This window comes from Peromyscus californicus, unplaced genomic scaffold (assembly GCF_007827085.1).
Source record: "Peromyscus californicus insignis strain IS unplaced genomic scaffold, ASM782708v3 Scaffold_12__1_contigs__length_115047231, whole genome shotgun sequence".
Classification (NCBI taxonomy): Eukaryota; Metazoa; Chordata; class Mammalia; order Rodentia; family Cricetidae; genus Peromyscus; species Peromyscus californicus.
In genome coordinates this window covers 63,145,503-63,171,451 of record NW_026294413.1, presented here as the reverse complement: position 1 = coordinate 63,171,451, position 25,949 = coordinate 63,145,503, and the positions used below count along the sequence as shown (strand labels likewise).

Below are 25,949 nucleotides of genomic sequence, written 5' to 3'. Positions count from 1 at the left end.
TCCTCTCCTTTTCTCGCTCTTCCCCTTTCTCATTCTTCTTTCTTCTTCTTTAAAAAAAAATAATTTATGTGCATTGGTGTTTTGCCTACGTGTAGATCTGTGTGAGGGTGCCAGATCCCATGGAACTGGAGTTATAGACAGTTGTGAGCTGCCATGTGGTTACTGGGAATTGAACCCAGGTCCTCTGGATGAGCAACCAGTGCTCTTAACCTCTGAGCCATCTCTCTAGCCCCTTGTTCTTCTTTTTTCGAGCCCAGATTTCTCCTCCTATTTATTCTCTCTACCTGGCATCCCTGGCCGTTCAGCTCTTTATTAAACCAATCAGATGTTTTAGACAGGCAAAGTAACACAGCTTTATAGAGTTAAACAAATGCAACATAAAATAATGCAACACACCTTGCTTCATTAAAACAAATGTTCCACAACATATACAAAGGTAACACATCTTAAAATAATATTCTACAACAGAAAGAGAGAGAGGAAGAGAGGGAGAGAGGGAGAGGGAGAATGTGTGTGTGTGTGAATGTATGTGATATTGGGCTGGGTACTTGAAGCCGTCCAGGCTTGGCTCACAGCAGCTGCTGTGGCCGCTGCTGACAACGACTGCCAGTCTCTGGACCAGCCCTACCCCTTCCTGCATCCAGACTTTGGGGGATCTACCAAATAGACTGCTGCCTATTTGGTAGATCCCCCAAATAGGCAGGGTAAGCCCTGGGAATGGCTACTCTGTGGCCATTTTTGAAGAGTGACAGTTGACTCTACCCGATAAGACCTAGCCTGCCAAGATTGCGTTTCAGTCACTTGCCTGAGGTTACTTGGCCAGGCCCTGGCCCTGACCTGGATGGATGTGGAAGTGTGCCTGATTCCAAACCATGCATAGTTTCCCGATTGCATTCGAAAATGTATATAATGCTGAGTGGGCCTGGTGGTGCTTGACTGCTTACTCAGGATGGCAGTTAATAGTCTACCCTGGGATGCATGGTAAAACCCTGACCTCCTCCTTCTCCCCAAAGATGGAGAACTTATTTGAAGAATTAAAAGTGGTGGGCGTCTAACTTTAAGGTAGCGCTTGGGGGAATGCTTACTCAGCACATTCAAGGCCCTAGGAACCCAGGACTGCTAGCAAAACAGTGTTGCCTCTTCTAGAGTCGCGCGGAATCTTTTTCCTGTTAGTTTGAAACAGTCTTCTTTAGGTCACCCAGGCTGGCTCGAACCCACTGTCCTCGTTCTACTTCCTCCCAAGCACTGAGATTACTGCATGGACCACCATGCTCAGCTGAGGGTCATAGAATATGGGATTATGAGAGTCATCCTGTCTGAGAGCCAAGGTTGGCCTTGACTTGTCCAGGCCCACACAGCTTGTTTGCAGTCTGGCAGTTCTAGCAATGCTGCCTACTTCAGTCCACTCCCGTCAGACCGTGGCCCTGGGATAGGATCCTCAAGTGTTGAGCCCTCGTGGCCCTGGCTGTAACCTCATGGCACCTTCTATTTGTCAGTAGCATCTGCGCTGAAAGAAGAGAGTGCAGGGCAGTTGTGAACCTCGTTACACACTTACATTTTACACACTCAACGTCTGGCTGCTGTGGCTGACCTCCTGCTGCTAAGCATATCTGGGAAATACTCACTTTAATTGTGTGTCCATTTTATTATTGTAGACCTGCTGGCATTCTTAATGTCTCACTGTAGCTCATCTCCGATCCCCAAATATCTCTTAAGCTATAGAGTTAATTCAGCCTGGAGTGAAGTTCGGCTCATTTCATCCACAGTTGGCTGTGTCCTCACTGCCTCTGGCCCAGTTGCTTTAGGTGAAGCGAGTCTGTGACTCTCCCGAGTGGGAGGGAGGCAGCAGGCGTCTGCTCACACCTCCCTGGGTCTCTGAGCTCACTCAGCCTGTTCATTTGCAAAGGTGGCGAATGGGGAAGACTGGCCGCAGGGTTCAGCCCAGGAGCAGGAGCAGACCGAGGTGCCCCGCATCGCCAGGAGGAGATGGGGCTCAGGAAGGCGCACCCGGCCGCGGCCACTGTCCGACTACGGCCAGCTGGCTAGCAGGAGCTTGTCCATTCCTGAAGATGCCATTGCTGCAGACCCTCCAGATGACGACCATATGGACAGAATGCACCCGTCAAGAGTGACCACCACCAGCCAGGATCCACGTGCCCCCTCAGGCTGTTCCAGGGGGGCCCGGAGAAGGCGACCCATATCTGTGATTGGAGGGGTCAGCTTCTATGGCAACACCCAGGCAGAGGATGTGGAGAACCTCTTGGTCCAAGTAAGAGCTGGGGTCTCCAACCTCGGCCACCAGAGACCCTTGGCTTCTTGCCTCTGTCCTTCCTGCAGACTAAACTGGACACTGCTTTTCCTTCCGGGGGAGGGTATACCTCTTCACCCTTTTTCCATCCTGGCTTTGAAACCTGCTTGGATTCACACTAACAGTCCATTCTCTCATCGTCTGCTTTCCAGTCTTCTTTCCTGGAGCCTCAGCTCAGAGCACAGACCTGTCACTTGTCTGAATAGCTAGAGACCTGAGCCGGTGTGTGTGTATGTGTGGAGGGGGGGACACACGGGACATACCCTGGCTGTCTCTAGTGCACTTCCTGAGGGAGGGATTGTTGGAAGACACAGTGGTTCGTTGTTAGAATGCAAGCATAGGAACAAAATAAAGACGGAATAGAAGGGGATGGGGGTGGATGTAGCTCGGTCATAGAGCATTTGTTTTCATGCACGGAGCCCCGTGTTCCTCCCACCCATCCACTCCCAAACAAGCAGAAGACCGTGCTCAGAGAAAAATTTCTTGATCTGCTAAAATATTACATCTTCTTCCTCTCCGTCCCCAGTGATTCATCACACCACCACTTCACCCACCACTCCTGGAAAGGACCCAGGCTTGGAACATGTTAGACAAGCTCTCTACCGTGGAGCAACACCACCATTCCTTATTCAACTTTAAATTACAGTTTTGCTGCAGGTTTGACCGTAAACACCGTTGGTCCCTCAGCACATTCAGCAAATATTTTCTCAGTGTGTCCTGAGTACTTTGAGGTCATAGGACATTCAAGTTAAGGCCCTGTCTTGGAGAAACTCGTACTTCTTTACATATCTGGTCCAACTGATACCACGATCATGCTCATAGTCACAGAACAGTTTATAGAATAATTTATACACACTCGGTTTCATTTTGAAAACCTGTTAGGTACTTTCTTAAGTTTCCTGTAAAAATTCTCTGAAAAAGAAACTCGATATTAGGCTTGGATGGTGCATTAAAGTGCTTCCTGCCAAGCTCAGCACAATGTCTTGCTTTTACCCAACACTTAAAAACTCTTGAGTTCTTCAAATAAAATGAAAAGCCCAGTGTGGTGGCACACACCTGTGATCCCTCAAGGTCGTTCAGGCTGTGTAGAGTTTGAGGTCAGCGTGGACTGTGAGACCTTGCCTCAAAAACAAAACAAAACAACAACAACAACCAAAAAAAAAACCCACAAGCAAAAGTGAAGTTGAAGAATACTACAAGGTCTCTAGGATCCTTTTGTTTTAGGGTGCCCCACTTGTTAGGAAAGATTTCTAAACTAAAGCAAATTGTAATATATTTGAATGCAAGACACAGTTGAGGGATAATCTGAGGTACTTAGAATGTGCTTTCACTTCTGAGCACCAAGGTAGTATTGTGGGCAAATATGGTGGTTCATGCTTATCATTCTAGAACTTAAGAGGCTGAGGCAGAGGAATTGTGGGATTGAGGCCAGCCTGGTCTACAGAGCAAGACCCTGATGTACAACCTAAAGCACAGGAGGAGAGACAGCTCAGCGTTAGTGGTTCTTATGTCCCTTCTAGAACACCCATGCGGGGCAGCTCACATCCGCCTGTAACTCCAGCACCAGGGGATCAGATACCCTCAGGCCTCTGCAGGCATCCACTTATAGGTAGCACACAAATACAGACACATACACCTAGACTGTAAAAAAGATAAATAAAATCTTTTTTAAATGATTTATTTTTACTTTATATGCACTGGTGTTTTGCCTGCATGTATGTCTGTGTGAGGGTGTCAGATTCCCCGGAACTAAAGTTACAGTTGTGAGCTGCCACGTAGGTAGGTCCTGGGAATTGAACTTGGGTCCTCTGAAAGAGCAGCCAGTGCTCTTAACCACTGAGCCCTCTCTCCAGCCCCCAAATAAAATCTTTTTTAAAAAAAGCAAAGCAACACTAGAGATCTGTGACCACGTCTGTGTGCTGTGTGGCCCGGCCTTGCTTCCTCAGAACCTCCTCTGGGCAGCGTACCTTCCTACCTGTGGCTCACAGCTCTGCTGCTGTCCCGGCCTTCCTCTCCTTCAGATGCCTCTCTTTCTCTCTCTCTGTTCCCCACCGGTGTGTCTCTCAAAGTGGGACGAAATGTGACTGAGCTGGCATCGAGGCTGCTGTTGAAACTTTAGAACAGCCTGTTGGTACTGAGCTGGGTGCAGCCCGCAGCTGCTGGCGGGGCTTGAAGAAGCCACTCCACATCTGCCAGTGGCTTCAGGGTGAGAACACAGAAATGTTTTGCGGCTCACAGGAGCTGAGACTTCCTGGCACCTTCTCACAGCTTTTCACTTCCTTTCACAGCCAGCAGCCAGGCCTCCCTTGCCTGCGCACCAGGTTCCACCCTACAAGGCTGTATCAGCCCGCCTCCGGCCCTTCACCTTTTCCCAGAGCACTCCCATCGGGCTGGACCGCGTGGGGCGCCGACGGCAGATGAAAGCATCCAATGGTGAGTCCTGGGGCTTCCTCTGCGCCCTGGAACCTTTTGTCTGGTGCCAGAGAGCCTAAGGCACCCGGTGAGTCTGCCCTTTCTCCATCTTCCAGCCGGGGGAGTGCTTCAGTAGTTATCTGGGTTACTCTGAATTTTAGACTCCTGTTCCTGTTCTTACGTCTCCAGACCTAAGTTGCTGCACAGCCATCCCAGGGTAGAGACCCAAGGTTCTCGTGCGGAGGGTGTTTTTTTGGTTGGTTTGTTTGAGGCTGTAGGAACACCATGCCAGAGCTCTCCTGGCTTCTGCCAGCCTCAGGGCTCCTTGGCTGGCCTGTGCAGCCCCATCTCCACCTGCCCACTCAGTGGCATTCTCCCTGTTGTAAACGTATGTGCCCGCATCTCCCCCTTTTGTAAGGACACCAGTCTCACTAAGGTGGGCCCCTCGTCCCCAGTGCCCCCATCTTAAGGTGCCATCTGCAAAGACGTTCCATCTAGGTCGCTGTTGGGGACCTGGGGTGAGGATGTCATTGTCATTTCGGGGGTTGAGTTCAACCAAAAGTGCTTGAGCGATCGTACCAAAGTCTTATCAGGCATGCATGTGCTCGGATACTAACAAAGACCACAAAAGATGTTGCCAGGCTGTTCGGAATGGAGAGGGTTTCTCCTCGGTCCCTACATACGGCCAAGCATCCTATTTCATGATTTATGTAATTTTTTTTTAATTTAAAAAAGAAAAACAGGCCGGGCGGTGGTGGCGCATGCCTTTAATCCCAGCACTCGGGAGGCAGAGGCAGGCGGATCTTTGTGAGTTCGAGGCCAGCCTGGTCTACGGAGTGAGATCCAGGAACGGCGCAAAGCTACACAGAGAAACCCTGTCTCGAAAAAAAAAGAAAAAGAAAAAAAGAAAAACAGAAACAAAAACCTTAGGGTTCTTTGGTTGAAAGAACATCAAAACTAACTGACTTGTTTAAGAAAAGTGGGGTGCAGGCTAAATATGTCATCCGTTTGGTAGAGTGCCTGCCCAGCATTCACAAAGCCTTGAGCTCAGTCCCTGGTACTACATAAAACCGTGCATCTCCGCACTTGGGAGATGGAGGCAGGAGAATCAGAAGTTCAAGGTCCTCCTCAGTTATATAGTGAGTTTGAAGCTAACTTGGTCTACATGAGACCCTCACTTAAAAGGGGCAGGGAGGAAAGAGGAATGGATTAGGAGGGTGTCGGGTGCTCCCAGAATGGCTGGGGACATGCCTGATGTCAGGATTGCTCCCAGTAGTCACAGAACCCCAAGAAGCAGTGTCACTGGGCATGGTGCCACCAGGGGAAGGGGGAAGGCCAGCCTGACCTGCCCTCCGGTTGTACTTCCAAGAGTCAGGCTCCCAGGATGCAGACTCTAGTTGTTTGAGCTCAGTGGCCTATTCACCGTGTGGGCAGGGGGGCAGGGACAAGGATGGGATCCCGGTCCCCCTGGCCTCTGCATTTGTGCAGGGATTTGGTTCCCCGCCATCAACGTGAGTACAGAAGGCTAGGCTCCCAGAACAGCACCCAGGTGGTGTCAGGAACAGATTGGTCCTGAAAAAGTCCTCCCTTGGCTTGGGTCCACTCATCCGCCCTCTCTCCCTCTGCAGTGAGCATTTACTGTGTGTCAGAGGAGAGCAATGAACAGGACAGAGCCCCTCTGTCCCTTAAAGTCCTGCAAGAGAAAATTAATCAGGACAGGGACACTCTGCAGGATAAGACAGAAAGATGGGGGATACTCATGCCCAAACTACCCCACCCCACAGTGCTGTACCTGCCCCAGATACTATGGAAATGCCCCTCCTTCCCTGGAGATAACGCACTGGCTAGTCACTGCATCAGACCTCACTAGGCCTAAGGCCTCCCTCCACTCTGAGCAGTAATTCTTGGTTCCTCTCCTTCTGCTGGGGTGCCTTTCTAGTGTTTCTAACCCGAGCAACGTGGTAGCATAGTAGAAAGGAGGGAAGGGAAGGACACAGGATTTGTGAACCGGGGCACATGCATTCATGATGTCCCAAAAGGAACTTCTCTGCTGTTTCCTCTAGAGCCAGGCCATAGGTGGTGGGTTTTGACTCTGCACCCCCTCTTCCAGCTGTCTGCTGCCTGCCTCTTCTCAGCACCTCTCACCTCGTAGGGATCTGTGTTGGACAAAGTGGTCCTTCTGTATTAGCCGTTACGTTCTTCTTTCTTCTCTTTTTATCAAAAGTCAGTCAACTTACAGAAATGGGTGGGACCTCAACTCTGAGCCAGGGGCTGTTGCAGTAATTCTGGATACAGCATTTCCAAGATTGTACAGATGATTTCTGTATCCTTGGGTTGCGTGTCCTCTGAGTTTACCTACAACAGACTGGAAATATTGAGAAGAATTCTACCTTTACTGAACATACCCAGGCTCCTGCACCTTGAGCGTGAACCCAGGGCCTCACACATACTACATACTCCAGCCCTAGCCTTTTCATGAACTAGACAGCCAAATGACTGTGCACATGGTATTTCCACTGTACTAGTATTGTGAGCCATCTAGAAATGATTTCAAGTATATAGGAGGATGTATGTGTGTTGTGCGCTAAGGTCATGGTGTTTTAATTAAAGGGGCTTGAATATCCAGGGAGAAGCTGGGCATCTAAAGGGACCTTGGACACAGAGTGGGTACTGTACATCCCAGCATTCGAATAGATTCCTGATGGGATTACCTAAGCCCCTAGTGATGTCTGTGGAGAAAATGAGGAGGAGGGTGGAGAACAGGAAAGGGCAGGAGTGACACTGAATAGCAACCTGGGCGATGAGGAAGAGGTAGTGAGGTCTCCTGAAGCAGCAGGAGATGCTCCACTGAGGTTCAACAAGGGAGGGACTGAGCCAGGGACTGAGCTCAGGAAACATGGACAGAAGAGGGCGCTGTGGTCAGAGGCAGTGGTTAAACAGAAGGTATCTCATGTACAATAGGGAGCCATTGCCAACAGGAAAATGGTCCTGCTGGTTTATGCTTCAGTTACAAACAACAGAGCTGGGTGTGGTTTCACAACTCTTTAATCCCAGCACATGGGAGGCAGAGGCAGGTGGAGCTCTGGCCTACAGAGCGTGTTCCAGGATAGCCAGGACTGCAAAGAAAAACTCTTGTCTTGAAAATCAAAACAAAAAGCAACAGGTAAAACCTCTGTGTGTGTGTGTGTGTGTGTGTGTGTGTGTGTGTGTGTGTGTGTGTGTGTGGTGGTGTGTGGTATGGTGTGTGTGTGTGTGTGTGTGTGATGTGGTGTGTGTGTGGTATGGTGTGTGTGTGATGTGTGTGTGTGTGTGATGTGGTGTGGTGTGTGGTGTGGTGTGTGTGTGTGTGTGCGTGTGTGTATGTGTGTGTGTGAGATGTGGTGTGTGTGTGTATGTGTGTGTGGTAGGGTGTGTGTGTGTGTGTGTGTGTGTGATGTGGTGTGTGTGTGGTGTGTGTGTGGTGTGGTGCATGTGTGGTGTGGTGTGTGTATGTGTGTGTGTGTGCGTGTGTGTAGTATCTGTGGGCACAAGCATGCCATAGGCTGTGTGTGTAGGTGAGGGGACAACCTGCAGAAGTCCGATCTTCCTCTTCACCATGTGAGTCCTGGGGATCAAACTCAAGAAGACATCAAGCTGGCTTTAGGTACCTTTACCCTCTGAGCCAGCTTACTGGCTCCTGGTTTGTGCTTCAGAAGGAAAGAATGGTCAGGCCTATGTGGTCATGTGTGTCTGTAATCCCAGGAAGTTAGCCACGTTAGCCTAGGCTTCACAGTGAGTTCCAGGCCAGCCTGAGCTATACAGCAAAATCCATTTCAATCAATCCATCAATAAAAATTAAACATTAAAAACCAGAGAGAGAGTGAAGGAGAAGAGCAAGTTCAGCAGTTTGGGGTGAGGCAGATGCTGAATAGGAGGAGAACATTTTGCAAGTGTGCTGTGGAGTAAGAGAGTAGCTGCTGTTTACCCCTGGTTTCCGGCTGTGGCTTAGCATCCCCCAGTGACATGAGTCACAGGTTCACAGCATGTGCCCCTGCAGGGTATCATGGCAGCACCAGGGTGTGTCTCCAAGCTTCCTAGACATTTCAGTCTCACTGAGGTGATGTTGGGTGTGAGCCAGTCACTGGGAAGTCCGAGGTGACCTCCAGGAGATGCAGTGGCTGTTTAGGAGCCTTTGGTGAGGACAAGAAAGAGACGGGAGTAATCTGTGTCCAGCACAAGTGGCTTTTTCAGCGAGGACAAATCATTGCCCCTTTCTGTTATAAAAATGTCCATTGTAATCAGCTTCCCACAAGTAGCTATCTACTGCCTACGGAGAACATATCATTAACCCTGGTGAGGGCAGGCCCTGCGGTCTAGCTCAGGCTGGGCACCCTTTCTGTAACTATGGCCTGGTGGGTGTTTTGTTTCTTTGTGAGTCCACTGAGCCACCCATGAAGATGAGTAGAGAAGATTAGCCTACGTCTGCATCGTGAGCATCATGATTATTAAACAGCATCTTTTGTGTTTCACTTTTCAAGCTTTGCGGTCTTCTGTCAGTCACACCCCTGACCCCACATCAAGGCAAAAGGTTATCCAGTCAAGCCATTAGCTCCCAAGCATACATGTGTGCAAGCTCACTCTGTATGGAAAATTAAGACATGTGTCTTCCATTGAGGGTTACTCCATCCTGGAATCATAATGATCAGGTAAAGGATGGAAGCCTATCAACAGGAAAATGACTCAGTAGAATTCCTGCCCCAAGATGACCTGCTGTGCGGGGACCCCAGATACAGGGCCCTGGGCTGTAGATATCGCTCTGTATAAATAAAATGCTGATTGGCCAGTAGCCAGGCAGGAAGTATAGGTGGGACAAGCAGAGAAGAGAATTCTGGGAACAGGAAGGCTGAGTGAGGAGACACCAGCCTGCTGTCCAGGGAGCAGCATGTAAAGGCAACAGGTAAAGCCACGGAATACGTGGTGACATATAAATTAACGGAAGTGGGCTGAGTTTAAGTGTAAGAGCTAGTCAGTGGTTGGCCTGAGCTAATGGCCGAGCAGTTTAATTAATATAAGCTTCTGAGTGATTATTTTATAAGCGGTTGCAGGGTCCGTGGGGCTGGGCAGGACTGGTGGGTGAGAGAGATTTATCTTGACCACAGGCCAGGTGAGACATAGGAAAACTTCAGCTACAGCCGACCCACAGATTTCATTCTTCATTAATCACGTGACACCCTAGTGGAGGTACTCATCATCTTTGTGACTCAGGACCCCTAAGATCAGTGAGGCACAACCAGAGACTTCATGAGTCAGATCATGGTTCTACTGGCTGGGGCAGCAACTACCCACTATCCCACGACAGGTGATTGCTTCACTTGCAGAGCATTTCAGGTCCCCATGGCAGCTAAGGCCTCTCTGGCCTGAAGGCCCAGTCAGTCTGTGGCTTATAGAAGCTGCCACCATGCTCACTTGCTGGCTTGTGGCTCCTGTTGGACTGTTCCTGCCTTTTCTGTCTGCCAAGTGAGGGACCCTTTCTTTCTAGATGCTAAGAGATATATTAGTTACCTTTCTGATGCTATGATAAAATAAGCAATGTACAGAAGTTTATTATGGCTTGCTGTTCTGGAGGGGATAAGAGTCCAACCTGACAGAGGTGAGAGATTAGGGGTTGGGGGCAAAGCATGTCAGCAAGCAGCATGCATGGCAGTAAGCAGCATGCATGGCAGCAAGCAGCATGCATGGCAGCGGGAGCAGGAAGCTGGCAGCTCACATCTTCAAACACAAAGCAGAGCTAATTGGAACTGGGGTCAGGCAATTAATTGTCAAAGCCTCCCCCATGATGTACTTCCTCCAGCTAGGCTACACCACCTTCCTAAACAGTGCCACCAACTGGGGACCAAGTCGTCAAATACATGACTCTCTGGGGGACATTGCCCATTCTAACTGCCACACTCCACTCTCTGGCCCTGTAGACTCATGATCACACCAAATGCAAAATGCGTTTAGTCCAACCTTTGGAAGCTCCAGTGGTCCTTCTTAGTCTCAACACTGTTTAAAAGTCCAGAGTCTCTTTTGGGAGTCAAGGTAATTTCTTTTTGGTTTTTCACGACAGGGTTTCTCTGTGTAGCTTTGCGCCTTTCCTGGAACTTGCTTTGTAGACCAGGCTGGCCTGGAACTCACAGAGATCTGCCTGCCTCTGTCTCCCGAGTGCTGGGATTAAAGGCGTGTGCCACCACCACCTGGCCGTCAAGGTAATTTCTTAACTGTGACCCCTCTGCCCTTACAAATTAAAAAGCCAAATAGAGACTTTCAACATGGCACAGAGTATTCTTTCTGTGCTGGTTAGTTTTGTTAACTTGATACAAACCTAGACACAGCTGGGCAGAGGGAATTAAGAAAATCTTTAAGAAACAAACATCTGTGCCTTCTCAGTGAAGTGGTTTGCCACCTTGTGCTGTGCTGTCTAGCTCTGGGCACTTCCCTCATGTTCTATTTAGAAGCCAGCTTTATCTCTCAGTAGCCCAGAGTATGTGTGAAGGAAGGCCGCTGGGCAGGCCTGAGAACCTCCTTTCTCCAGCATGGGTGTGGTGTTGGAGATAACGGAGTAAGGATGATGAATCACAGTGGCACTTACAAGTGTCTTTCTAAAGTCCATGGTAAAAACACTATGGTTAGCTGGGTGTGGTGGTACATACTTGTGATCGCAGCACTCAGGAGGCTAAGGCAGGAAGAGGAGTTTAAGGCCAGTGTGGGCCAAATAGTGAAACTACCCTAGCTAGCTAGGGTTCCAGGGATAGGTCCCAAGGCCTTGAACATGCTCTGTCACTGACCTACATGCCCAACCCTTATTTATTTTATTTTATTTTATTTTATTTTTTAGTTTGAGTGTCTTCCTCTGTTTCCTAGGCTAGCCTTGAACTCACTCTGTAGCCTGGAAAGGCCTTAAACTTATCATCCTGCCTCACAGTCCAAATTGCTAAGATTACAGGCAAATGCTACCATGCCTGGCCTTCACATTCCTTCTCCTTTCAACACACACACACACACACACACACACACACACACACACACACACACACACACACACCCCTCAGAGAAAAATATATTCATATTTCTGAGTCTGCCTAGTCTATATATTTTACCAAGTCATATTTGATACTTTAAAAATTCTTATTTCAATTTGCTCTTGAGATAAACTGTGATTATCTTAGCTGTCTTCGAAAAAGAAGACTGTCAAGTTTCCTTAGCATTGAAACATATCAATCCCCCAGGGTCCAGAGGGACTTTGCTATGTCCGGCGTGGGATATCAAGGAAAAAAAAATCTACATACACTATGTTCTTATGTCTATTAACTTTATTCCTCTAAGACAAAATTCTATCAATTCAGCTATAGTTCCACCAGGCATTCAAGGCAGGAACAACTCTAGACATACCAAGCTCTACATCCATGTACTGTATTTCTCTGGGATGAAATCCTGTCTCCATAACTGCAGTTCCGTCCAGTTGAAGCTGAACTTTGGCCGGCCAAGGGTCTGTCAAGGGGCAAAGCCATTTGTTGTGAATGTTTGGTGTTACCCAGCCTTTAATAATGTTTCAGCTGTCTTCTGCTGTGAAGTCCGTGCGTGCCCAGACCAATTGGTGGACAGTTTGGCTCCCCAGACCTCTGAACCTACTAAGTTACTGGCTGCCCTGCTGAGCTGGCGGGAGACACATAGCTTTGTTTCCTGTGCTAGTGAAGCTGGGACCATCCCCTCGCCTTGAGGAGGCCTGGTGATTCTCCAGAGCATTTTGACTGAGAACAAGGGAGGTTTTTGCATGTCAAGGCGAGAGGTAAAGCAGCATTCCTGAGGAGGCAGGGAACAAGGTGCCCAGGGAAAGAAAAGGCAGACATTTTTAGTAGACAAAGACAGAACAGCGTGGTGAGAGAAAAGAGAGGACGACAGAGGTTCCATGGAGGGTAAGCAGATCTCCAGTAGAGTTTTCTGAGTGCCAGGAGTAGAGAGTAGCAGAGATGGAGAAAGAGGATGCAGAGGGCGGAGATGAGTCTGAAAGCACAGGTGTTTAGTCGTTAGCTGGACTATGACTAGTGAAACAGGAGAAAGACCAGTGGAATTTTTATGGCTCATAAACAAAAGATGAATGCATGCCCATGTGTTGATGTCAGTAGGTGTGGGTAAACCACCTTCAACAAATCATAAAGTGTTTGCCACACTAGCATGAGGACGTAAATTCGGATTCCCAGCACCCATGTAAAAATCAGGTCCAGCAGCTCATGCCTATAACTAAAGTGATGGGGAGGCAGAGAGGCTTGCTGAATCAGTGAGCTAGCTTAATCAGTGAGCCTCATGTCCCAGTGAGAGACCCTATCTCACAGAACAAGGTGAGGTGAGTGGTTCCTGAGGAATAACACCCAGGCTTACACATGCATGCTTGCGAGCATACATAACATATATCTTTTTTTTTCTCCTCTTGGTTTTTCGAGACAGGGTTTCTCTGTGTATCCCTGGCTGTCCTGGAATTTGCTTTGTAGACCAGGCTGGTCTTGAACTCAGATATCCACCTGCCTCTGCCTCCCAAGTGCTGGAATGAGGTGTGTGCCGTCATCCCCGGCCATATATCTTATATACATAAAATCATATCTAGGCTAGGCATGGTGGTGCACACCTGTGATCCCAGCACTTAGAAGCCTGAGGTGGGAGGATTGAGGATGTAAGGCCAGACTGTGCAGCATGATTCCCCCACCCCCACCTTGTTTTTAAAAGACTTTATTCTTAATTATTTGTGTCTGTATATATGGTGGGGGGAGAGGGTAACATGTGAATGTAGTACCTGAGGAGCCCAAAGGGAGTCCCCTCAGTTACAGGCATTGCTGAGCTACCTGATGAGAGTGCTGGGAACCGAACTCACATCTCTGAAGGAGCTTTTAAGTGCTGGGCCATCACCTCAGTCCTGTTAAATTTTTAAAAAGCACTTCAGCTATTCAGCAGGACACTTGCTTAAAACAGGGGTTTTTACCCCAGCATCATTTAAAAAAATACGTCAGTAAAACTTCAGTTAATCAGCAGTGTGTTAAAGCAGCTAGTAATAGTGAGAGATAACAATGGAAGAGGGAACAAACTCCTGGGGGTGAATTAACTTTGTTTGAGGTGGTTTCCTTTCACTCCCAGTGTTTGGAGAGGGGGTCTCTTGTCCTCCGGCCACTTCTGCCGCTGAGTCCAAGTGCTGGGATTGCAAGCACATGCCATCATACTTAGCTTGCTTTTCTGATACAAAATGTATTCTTTTTTTTTTCCCCCGGAGCTAAGGACCGAACCCAGGGCCTTGCGCTTGCTAAGCAGCTCTACCACTGAGCTAAATCCCCAACCCCAAAATTTATTCTTTTAATTAATTAACTGTGCGTGCATGCTTGGGGAGGCCAGAGGACAACTTGTAGGAGTCTGTTGTCTCTCTCTTCTGTGTGGGTCCCAGGGATCAAATTCAAGTTGTCAGGCTTGATGGCGAGTCCCTTTACCTGCTGAGTCATGTCAATAACCTTCTTTAAAACTAAAAAAAATTTTAAAAAAAATTGAGATAGGACTCTCTGTAGCCCAGGCTGCCTCAAATTCCAGAGCTCAGATTGGCTTCAAATTGACAACAATCCTGTTTTAATCTCCCAAGTGCTGGAATTATAAGTGTGAAGTGTGAATCGACTTTTATTTACTTATGTATACAGTATTCTACCTGCATGTATGCCTGCAGGCCAGAAGAGGGCACCAGATCTCATTACAGATAGTTGTGAGGCACCATGTGGTTGCTGAGAATTGAACTCAGAACCTCTGGAAGAGCAGCCGGTGCTCTTAACCTCTGAGCCATCTCTCTAGTCCATGAACTGACTTTTTTTTTAAATGGGTTTATAAAGTCCTTCTAACTTACTCCAATAATCATTTAATTGAATTATTATTTTCTACGTGTGTGTGTGTGTGTGTGTGTGTGTGTGTGTGTGTGTGTGTGAGAGAGAGAGAGAGAGAGAGAGAGAGAGAGAGAGAGAGAGAGAGAGAGAGAGAGAGAGAGAGAGAGCGCACCATCACTCCAGGTTAGGAAAGAGAATCAAACCAACCCAGTCTAGATCCCTAGTGTACCAGGCTGAATCTGTCAGTCTCCCTCAGAAGACCATGCATTTTTAGCAACGTTGTTGTAAATGCCACACACATAGAAGCAACTGCAATTCCAGTCCTGCCTGCCCCACCCTGTGCCCGGGATCCAACCCAGTGCCTTGCATATCCCAGGCCGGTGTTCTACCACTGAGTCATGTCTAGTTGTAACTCCAGTCCTTTCAAGGCTTGATACAGATAAAGAGCAACTTCATCTACAAAAGACACTTGGATCAGATCAGTGTCCTCCCTTATTTGTGTGATCCACGCTTACTTACTGAGCAAATCTCAGATAAAAATATTTGGAGGAAAAATTGTGTGTAGTTTGAATATAAACATCTTCCTCATCATTATTCTGTATGTTTACAACCCAGTGTAATCAATCCTTTTACACTGTTTACACTGTTTTGGGTGTTGCAAATCATCCAGGAATGATTAAAATCTGGGAGAAGATGTGTATAGATTGTGTCTTAGGGATTTGAGCATCCCAAGGGGCTGGAAATCAGCCCATGGCTGATGTGGAGGGAGCTGACCCACTGTGAAGTACACTCACTGGCGTAGCCAGTGACTGGCCAAGTTTTAAAAATGCCATGTTTGGCTGCCAGGAAGAAATCAAGTAAAGTGGGATGCAGTACACACATACACATACACACACACACACACACACACACACACACACACACACACACACACACACACACATGTAATCCCAGCATTGGGAAGACCGTAGGAGAGCAGTCATCTGAGACTAGCCTAAGTTATGTGGGGGCCCATGTTAAACAAATTGTGAAGGTATTACAGATGGAGTGGAATTGGTCACTGTGTTTACACTGGTCTGCAAAAACAAATACAAAGCTAGAACTAAGCATGGGGAATAAGAATTACATTTTCCAAAGGCATTTCTTTTTTCTGTTGTTTTTAGTTTAGGTTTTTGAGGCATCGTCTCACTCTGGAGCCCAGCTAACCTGGAACTCACTGTGTCGGTCAGGCTGGTCTCTAGCTGCTCCCTTCTGAGAGCTGGAATTACAGCTATATAGCACAGATTTCTCAATGATTAAAAGAAAAGAACCTCAGCATAGGACACGACTACCTTTTGCCTTAAGAAGAATGTGGGAACTGTTTTTAAATTTTTTTTTTCATCACAATTTTCTTTTCATTTTGCGCAGGTGTGTGTGGGTATATGTTCATGATAGAAGGCACCCAAGGAGGCCAAAGGCATTGTGTCAGGTCCTCTCAGAACTGGAGTTGTAGGCCTTGCTGAGCCTTGGGACATGGGTGCTGAGCATCGAACTCAGGTCCTCAGCAGGAGCAGTATACTCTCCTAACTACCTAGGCATGTCTCTAGCCTTTGAGGACCATTTTAAGGAAACTGCCCTCCCTCAAAAAAGACATGGCAGTCAGTGCCTTCCACCACAGAAAACCTTGCTGCTTCTCATACCGTTGATTCTGCGGTTCCCCCACTATTACCTACGTGGAAAACTTGTAGGGCATGTGTATGGGCCAGGAGAATGGTCTGAAGAGGTAGTGAGGAGCTCCTCTGCCCTCTTTCTGTGTGGACCCTGTGGGGTGGGTCCATAGTTACTGACTTCTGGAAACTGGTACCGGGCGTGGCTTCTGGCCTGAGTCTTCAGTCCTGGTGTTCCTCCCAACATACAGGGAGCAGGAACTTTGGGGTGCCCCCAGGAAAGCATGAACTTAGCCTTGTAGAAGCCCCGGGAGACAAAGCCATCCATCTGGTGGGCACTTAGGGGATCTGGAAATGCCTAACATTCCCTCTGATTCAGCCTGAGGCTGCCTCCCTGTCTGGCTCCTCCCTGGGCCCCGCCCCCACCCGCGATCCCCCGCCCCCCACCCCATCCCCGCCGCTGCAGCTAGGCAACCTACCAGCGCCTCCCTTGTGTGCATCAACTTCTGAACATTTACTACACAGATTTAAGCATTCTTTATCTAAATAAGAAAATATACCAGGCCCTTTCCAGTGTTTAGGTGCCCGTCTTTTCAAAATTCAATTGTGTAAACGCAGGGACACTTCCATTTTATAGTAAAACGTACACCTCACTCAGAAGTACAAAAATTTATGCACGCATTTCTTTACCCTAATTTGGAGCTGGTATCAGTTGTAAGAGCACCTTGGTGTTGATTCAGTGTTTGGGGTTGTTAGTTGTGGTTTTTTTGAGACAGGGTCTCACTATGTAGCCCTGGCTGGCCTGGAACTGAAGGAGATGTATGTACCTGCCTCGCACAGCACGGTGCTGCCCGGCACTGCTTCTGTGTGTGTTTATGATCAGTTGCTAAGTTTGAAACTGTTAGGAACTGCTATCTGGCCTGCTGTGAGGGCCTGGTTGGCATCATCTAGGGAAGTTTCCTGCCTTTGCGAGTTGAACCGATTATTCTATTTTGTGACGCTACCGTCTGTCCTCTGCATCCTGTAATGGGGGGAGGGGGGACTGGGACATGCCAAGCCATGCTCTAGGGGCCTGGAATAGAGGCCAGGGCTAGTCTTTAATTTTGTTTTCCATCTGTCTTATTTGGGTTTCATTTTACTCCCCTTCCTTTTGTTTTGCTTGTTTGTAAGTTAGATTTTAAATGTGCTGTGTCTTCAAAAAAACTTCTTTTTTAAAACATTGGGGCATGGTGGTACACACCTTAATCCTAGCACATGGGAAGTAGAGCCAGGAAGATCAGGGATTCAAGGGTATCCTTGGCTATAGAGACTGTATTTGGGCAATGTAAGACCCTGCCTCAAGAACAAATAAGGAGGATACGTTGTATACATGTATGAGATTATCAAGGAATAATACAATAGAATAAATTAATTAAACAAATAAGCCAGGCGTGATGGCTTATGTCTGTAATCTCAGCACTTGGGAAGCTGAGGCAGGAATGTTGTAAGGAGTTAAAATAAATCTGGACTACAAGATGAGTTCCAGGCCAAGTCCAGCAGCAGTAGAAGACTCTGCCCGCTGCCACGCCCCCCCAAAACCAGCCCTGAGGAGATGGCTAAGGGGTTGAAGTGCCTGCTGAGAAAATATGAGGACTGGAGTTCAAATTCCCAGAGCCAGTGTAACCCTTGGGGGTGGTAGCGCGTACGTCTCTAACCCCAGTGCTCCTACAGGAAGACAGAAAGTGGGACAGGAGAGTCCCTGGAAACTTAGGGGTCAGCTAGCCTGGCCTACAGAGCTGGGGAACCAAGAAGCCCTGTCACAAGACAAGGTGGAAGGTGAGAGTTGGCATCCGGAGTTTCCTCTGACCTCTATCCATGTGTGTGTGTGTGTGTGTGTGTGTGTGTGTGTGTGTGTGTGTGTGTGTGTGTGTGTGAGAGAGAGAGAGAGAGAGAGAGAGAGAGAGAGAGAGAGAATTTTAAAAATTGCAAGAACTTTCTGTTTTGGGCTTAATGAACAGAGTATTTCATCCCTACTATATATGAGACCCTTTGCTATAGGTAGTAGTCTAGCTTGCTTTTTATTGTTATGATAAAGACCATGACCAAAAGCAATTTGGGGAAGAAAGCCTTTATTTGGGTTCACATGATCCTGATCAGAGTGTTTTGTTGTTGTTTGTTTGTAGAACACAAGGTTGAATGGGCTGGGAAAAGGGTGAATTGGGGAGGAGTTGGAAGAGGAAATGAATATGGTCAAAACACAGTATGTGACATTCTCAAAGATCTACTCTAAACATGAGAAAAAGAGGAAGAATGAAGGAATCTGAACTTCAGTTGCCTCGCCGGTGTCTGGCTTCACTGCTGTGCTAAGGAAGTCAGAACTGATGCATCATGGTGTGGATTGGGCAAGAAAGCTGGTGCGCCGGAAGAACCCAGTCCCCTGTCATCCTGACCAAGCTGCTGCTTTACTCTTTGCAGCCGAACTGATTATGGTGCAACTCTGTGGGTCAGTGTGACTCGCTCCCGAGGTGGGAGTTCGAGCTGCCCAAATTGCTCCTGGTGGGAGGACAGGTTAGAGTGCCATCTAAACCTGAGATTCGGCTACCAGAGGGCAGGAGGAGGGCCTGGGCAGCCAGGAGCTGCTCTGGGGTTTGAGCTGGAGAGAGGTGATCAGATTTACATTGGAGAGCCTCCGTGGGCTAGATTGTGAATAGGAATGTCTCTTGCCTTATTAGGTTGCCATGCAGCTCAGAAGTAGGAGAACACCACAGTAGTACTGGGGAAGTGAAGAGCTTGGAAGTCTAAAGAATCGTCTGGAGACTGTGGGCAAGGGAGGAGGCCATGCTGACACTGATGCCTGGGTGACAGGGAGTAGGTTCCCAGCCCCGTGGGTGGAACCAGAGCCCTCAGCTTAGTCTGCATTAGGCCCCAGATCACAAGACTCTGTTGAGTGGGAGAGGGACCCAGGCTGAAGGTAAGGACTTCCTGGACCAGAGGTGGAGGGTGGGGGCGGGAAAAGAATTCACAAAGATAGAAAAGAGTAGGGATAAGTAGAGACCTGGGAGTTTGGAGGAGCTCCTTGGTGCAAATGAGACTGCACACAGACCCCAGTGGCTTGTGCCCCTGGTTTAAAGGCTGAGGCAGGAAGAGTGCTTGAGCCCAGGAATTGAAAACCAGCCTGGACACCACAGAGAAACTCCATTTCAAGAAAAAGGCCAAATACCAACAAACTGGCCGGAAGGAATCATTGCAGTTAAGGGGCTCAGGGCCTGGCAGAGCTTGGTGACCTTGATCAAAGAGCCTTCAGGTTCTGCACTGGAGCAGGGCCCGACAGCAGAAGCTGGGGAGGGGTCGGGGTGTGAAGACTGCAGTAGTTGAGGGTTCTGTACTGGAGCGGAACCCGACAGCAGAAGCTGGGGAGGGGTCGGGGTGTGAAGACTGCAGTAGTTGATAGTTTTCTGAACCCAGGTGGTGCCCTCCACATTTTATAACTGAAAGTATCCTGTAAGTGCCCTGGGTCAATTTGTAGTGATTTAGAAACTATTCTAGCCCTGTGGGGCAGCATCTGAAAGCTCATTAACAGGCACGCATCAGTGATCACCCTTGCTAAAGGGTTTTGGTGCAAGTAACAACACACAAACGTCAGGAAGTTCAGTCCCTGAGGAGGCTGTGGCTGGGCTGAGGAGCTCACCCAGGATGCTGGCGGTTCTCAGTTCCATCCCCAGCACCACAAAATAGTGAGGGACAGTCCTTTGTTGTATGATATTTTGTTTGTGTTCTGACAAATAAAGCTTGCCTGGAGATCAGAGGACAGAGTTAGCCACTAATTAGCCATAGAGGCCAGGCAGTGGTGGCTCACACCTTTAATCCCAGAACTTGGGAGTAGGAAGCAGGAAGATCAGGAGTTCAAGGCCACCCTGGGTTACTCGAGATTAAACCTTTCTAAAGGAGAAACAGAGCCCAGTGGTGGCTCACACCTTTAATCCCAGCACTAGGGAGGTGGAGACTGGACTATAAAGCCAGTAGAGACAGGATCTCCTGCATTTTGTATTCCCGCAGTCTGAGAATCCATAGAACAAGAACCCCTCACCCCCACCCCCATTGAGTCTAAGGATTCCTAGAAACAGGATCTCACCCCATTCAGTATGAGGATTCATGGAGACAGGATCTCCCTGATTGGGTCTGAGATTTCACAGAGGTAAGAATCTCTCTAGTGGCTGGCTGCTCTGCTTCTCTGATCTTTCAGCTTTCACCCTGAATATCTGACTCCAGGTTTTTGTTATTGAGACTAATCAGGATCAGGATTAGGATCAGGCTTCATTCCTTGATTTATGATTATGACATAATCTCCCTGGTCTGTTTTTCTACAATATGTTCATATATTGATTGGCCATTTGGGAGACATGTCCGCTCAGAATTTTTGCCCAGTTTTCATTTTGTTTGATATTTTTTGTTGTTGAATTGTGTCAGTTAAAAAAATAATATACTCTGGATATTAACCCAGCTCCTCGTCTTCCCCTTAAAAGTGAGGGGATTTATTCATAGGTGCTTATTGTTTATGTCATGTTTTGATTTTTTTCCAGTTAGATAAATTGAAATATGAGAAGCTATAGAAGCACATTTCTTTGCAAAGTGTGTGTGTGTGTGTGTGTGTGTGTGTGTGTGTGTGTGTGTGTGTGTGTACTGGCTGTGGGCATGCTAGGCAATGCACTCTGCTGCTGTGTGCCACCCTCTTCCTTCTATAGAGTCCTGTAGCACTGGTGGTGCACTTACTTATGTAATCCAGGCATTCAGGAAGCTGAGGTGAGAAGATCAGGCATTCAAGGCCAGCTTGGACTACCTAGCAAGACCTGCTAAAACACAAAGTTAAATTTAGTAAAACTCTCTGGAATTATTTTTATTTCATTTATTTATTTTGGGTGCATGTGCTACAGCGTGCATGTGAAGGCCAGAGGACAAAATGCAGGAACTGGTTCTCTCTTTCCACCTTGTGGGCCCTGGGATTCCAACTAAGGTCGTTTGGCTTGGTCACAAGTGCCTCTACCCATCTTACAGGCCCTTGAAATCTGTGTGTGTGTGTGTGTGTGTGTGTGTGTGTGTGTGTGTGTGTGTAGTTGTTCAAAATTCTATTTCGAATGTTTTAGAATGAATAGATTGATATATTGATAGTTTGCTTTAGGACAGGCCACATAGTTCTGTTTTAGTTGGGTTCAATTAAGAGAATAAAGTAATGCGATCGGAGAGGAGAGGAGGCTTGTGCAGCTCATCTGGCATCATTCTGTCCTAACCACTGTTGGAGTGATTTTTTTTCTGGTGAACAGGCTTTTGGGTCAAAAAGCCAGCATCGGATCCCACTCCACCACTGAGACCTGCTCATCAAGCACATTACTTGTCTCAGAGTCTTCAAATCACCAGTAAAGGGAGAAATGAATTGATAATCTCTGACTCAGAGCTGGAACACTGACCTGGTACAGTGTGAGTAACTATTGAGATCAATTAGGGGGCATCTCACAAGGGCATGAGCAGTGAGCTCTTCAGTCACTTACTTGACCAGACCTGCCAGTGGCCCATTCCAGACAAGCCACCCTTTCTACAGAGTGGCTTAGAGCTCTGTAGGACACCCAGATATAGCTTAAGCTGATTTAAAATATGTACACTCAGGTCATTAGGGACGGAACCTTTACTGAATCTTTTCCATTGATTCTGTGGTCCAAAACTTGAGTCACCACGTAATTGCCCATGGATTACCTACAAATTTATTACCCTGAGACTCCTCTCAGCATTTTATTAGAACGAAGGGCAAAAGAGAAGGCAGTGTCCAGGGCTCAGGGGTGTGAGTCTCACATGTGTGGGCAGGTTCTGGTAAATGTGGGACACCTTTTAGCATTATATTGGGGTGCATGCCTGCAGTCTCAATATGCCAGAGATTGTGAATTTGAGACCAGCCTGGGTTGGAAAATGCTTGCCCAGCATGGCCTCTACTCCCCTAACCCCTGAAAATCCTTTTGGTTTGATCTTTATTATCATTATTATTCAGGGTATTTCACATTTTTTTTTTCCAAGACAGGGTTTCTCTGTGTAGCTTTGTACCTTTCCTAGAACTTACTCTGTATCCCAGGCTGGCCTCGAACTCACAGAGATCCGCCTGCCTCTGTCTCCTGCGTGCTGAGATTAAAGGCATGTGCCACCACTGCCCGGCCATTATTCAGGGTATATTTGCTTTTGTTTCTTTGTCTTTTTTTTTCTTCAATTTTATTTTCATATAGTGAGTGATGTAGCATTTGTGTGGAGGTAAGAGGAGAATTTGTGGGATTTGGATTTCTTCTTCTACCACATGAGTCCCAGGGATCAAACTCAGGTAGTCAGGCCTTGTAGTAGTAGGTGACTTTATCCAGTGAGCCATCTTGCCAACCCCATTTGCTATTTTGAGACTGTTATGTCCAGATCAGGGGACCCCCCAAAAGACCACCACACAGACCAAGTCCCGCATGTAAAAGCAAAGAGCCTTTATTTTAAGCTCCAGAGCTTGGTCCCTCTGTTTGACACAGCAGTGAGAGCAGAAAACCCTGAGCTCAGGTGGGGCAGAGTTTTTATTATAGCAGAGGTTGGGGTGAGGGGATTTCCAGAGTTCAGGACCCTGATTGACTGACAATTGTCTAGGGGTATCTGTAAAACAAAATAGGTGTGTGCTAGACTCAAGGACATTTTGTCACCTTATCTAATCGTTGGAATATTTGGGATGTCAGGTACTTCCCCTAAGCCTGTCATGGCTGCTGTGTGGTCAAGCTATTTTGGGGCCCCTTCACAAGACAAAGTCTCACTGTATGGCCCAGGATAGCCTTGAAGCTGCCCTCCTGTTTTCATCTCCCAAGCCCTGGGATTATAGCATGACCCACCATGCCTAACCTGCTGGGGTTACAGCATGCCTTGCTATGCCCAGCCGCTCCTACGTTTTCTTCATACTGTTTTTTCAAAAGTTGTTTTGAATGAAGAGTCAGAGCTAGACACGATGCATCACACCTGTAATCCCAGACCTTGGAACAGTGAGACAGGAAACTGCCAAAAATTAAAAGCTAGCCCAGGCTACAGAGTGAAGCCCAGTATAAAAAAGGAACTGTGAAGCCCGATCTCAGTGGCTGAGCACCCGAAGAGGGTGACAGTAACTGGGCTGCAAGGAAAGCTGGTTAAGGCTGCAGTGACTCCAACTTTGTCAGGTGTAGAGGTGGCGTGTCCTGTCCCATCATCCCTGTCTCTGTGTGCGGTATACTGCATACCAAGGGATTATGGCATTGGCTGTACTTATTTGTAAAACAGGATGAATCCATTTACTTATCTGTAGGCACATCCTTGCTATTAGTGTTTTGCTGGCTGCTAAGACCGGATAGTTGACTGCTGTTCCTAGCCCTGCTGTGAGACAGTGTGGATTCCACAGAGTCCGAGGAATCCAGAAATTGTACTCCTTTTCAGAGAAAGGATTAGGAAGAGCCCATAACTGCCAGAAGCTTGCTGCCCCCAGGCCGAGATTACATGAGCTCCAGCAGCCACTCTCCAGCCGGTATTTCATGGCTTGTCATTGCCTGTAATCAAGAGGTGTAACAGGAACAGAATGTCCTGCCTCTGTCTCAGAAAAACATGATAGAGAATTTAACTTAATGATTATTGTTTTCATAAGGTACAGGGTCTTGCTGTGTATGTAGCCCAGACTGGCCTTGAACTCTCAGTCCTCCTGCCTCAGCTTCCCCAGTGCTGATTACAAGCATACACCACCATGTTCACCCCGGCAATGAACACTTCCCACCTTCTAGCAGTGAAAGCAGTCTCCGGCTTATGGCTTGTGTTTCTTCCAGTCTTTGTAAAGTAGAATCAGAAAGGACACCCTCAGAAGACCCTGTGTCTCATTCCCAGGTTTCAGAAAGTAGAGAACCCACAGCAGGTGTGTGAAGGTCAGAGGAAAGCTTGGAGGAGTCCATTCTCTCTTTCTACCCTACCGGTTCCAGGGATCGAACTCAGATCGTCTGGCTTGGCAGCAAGCATTCTTATCTGCCAAACCATCTTGCCACCCCCTTCCTGTTTTTAAGAATTGCATTTACTCATCTGTGTGTGCCCACACATATATCCATCCACATGCCACCGTTTGCATGGAAGGCAGTGGACAGCCTATGAGAGTTTTCTTTCACTATATAAGTCCTGAAAATCAAACTTAGGCTTGATGGAATGCTGGACCACCTCTCCAATTAAGACAGCATCTTTTTTTGTTTTGTTTTGTTTTTTGTTTGTTTGTTGTTGTTGTTGTTGTTGTTGTTTTGAGTAAAACCAAAACTTATTCTAAACCACAGTCATCCTAGGTTCCTCCCTGCCATATAGCCTCCCTGGTTCTGTGGGTTGCAGTCTGATTGTTCTTTGCTTTATATCTAGAATCCACTTATGAGTGAGTACATACCATGTTTGTCCTTGCTGGGTTTGGATTACCTCACTCAGGATGATTTTTTTCTAGTTCCATCCATTTGCCTGCAAATTTCATGCTGTCATTGTTTTTCTCTGCTGTGTAGTACTCCATCGGGTATATGTACCACATTTTCTTAATCCATTCTTCTGTTGACGGGCATCTAGGTTGTTTCCAGGTTCTGGCTATTACAAATAGGGCTGCTATGAACATAGTTAATCATGTTTCCTTTTTTTTTTTTTCCCCTGAGACAGGGTTTCTCTGTGTAGCTTTGCGCTTTTCCTGGAACTCACTCTGTAGCCCAGGTGGGCCTCGAACTCACAGAGATCCACCTGCCTCTGCCTCCCGAGTGCTGGGATTAAAGGCGTATGCCACCACTGCCCGGCTGAGCATGTATCTTTGTGGTATGATTGAGCATTCCTTGGGTGTATGCCCAAGAGTGGTATGGCTGGGTCTTGAGGTAGATCGATTCCCAATTTTCTGAGAAACCGCCAAGACAGCATCTTTCAACAACAGTCCTGTGTTTGTGTCTGCATCAGTCTGAGTTCTAGTTGGTGTCTGTGGAGAGTGTCTGGGAGCAAGTTTGGGAGGAGGTGGAATATGAAGGGAGGGGAATGGTGGGAGCCTTCATTTAAGTCAAGCATAACAAGTTTCCTGTGGCATGATGTGTTCAAGTCCACATGACCCTGACAAACTACAGTAGCTTTGAAGGCACAGAGTGGCACTTCTCCTTCAAGGTTGTTCTTCAGAGAGCACTTGGTTCTCAACTCTTTTAGTGTTTTTATTTTGAAATAGGGCCCCATTAGGTTGACCTGGTTGGCCTTGAACTTCCAACCCTCTTGCCTCTGTCTCCTGACTGTTGGGATTAAAGGATTGTTTTAGTTACTGTCCTGTTTTGTGATCAAGGCAATTTACAGAAAGAAGAGTTTATTTGAGCTCAGGGTTCCAGAGGGATAAGAACCCATAATGAGAGGCAGGCATGGCAGCAAACAGCAGGCATGGAGGCAGGAGCATGTTTCATGTTTCCAACACAAACATGAAACAGAGAGAGTGAACTGGAAATAAGTGAGACTGTATACTATCAGATCCCAACACCCAGTGACATACTTAACCCAGCAGAGCTGTGCTACCTACACCTCCCTAAGCAGCACCACCAACTGGGATCCAAGTATCCAGATGGGAGACAGTTCTCATTCTAACCACCATATTCCACTCCCTTGCCCCCATGATCATATCATGCAAAATGCGTCTAGTCCAACTTCAAAATCCCTCATAGTCTTTCACAATCTCAGTGCTGT

The 25,949-nt window shown here is 47.5% G+C and overlaps 1 protein-coding gene across 9 annotated transcripts in view; it reads left to right on the top strand.

The window, feature by feature from the left end:
• Nucleotides 1-25,949, top strand: part of Spata13 (spermatogenesis associated 13) — a 222,753-nt gene that overhangs the window by 157,900 nt on the left and 38,904 nt on the right. For 8 of the 9 annotated variants that reach the window (XM_052733040.1, XM_052733037.1, XM_052733041.1 and 5 more), the window contains 2 exons: nt 1,907-2,269; nt 4,597-4,741. In XM_052733040.1, coding sequence (XP_052589000.1) covers nt 1,907-2,269; nt 4,597-4,741 — 508 coding nt within the window. The remainder of the gene's footprint in view (nt 1-1,906; nt 2,270-4,596; nt 4,742-25,949) is intronic. The other variant, XM_052733042.1, reaches the window with a different exon arrangement.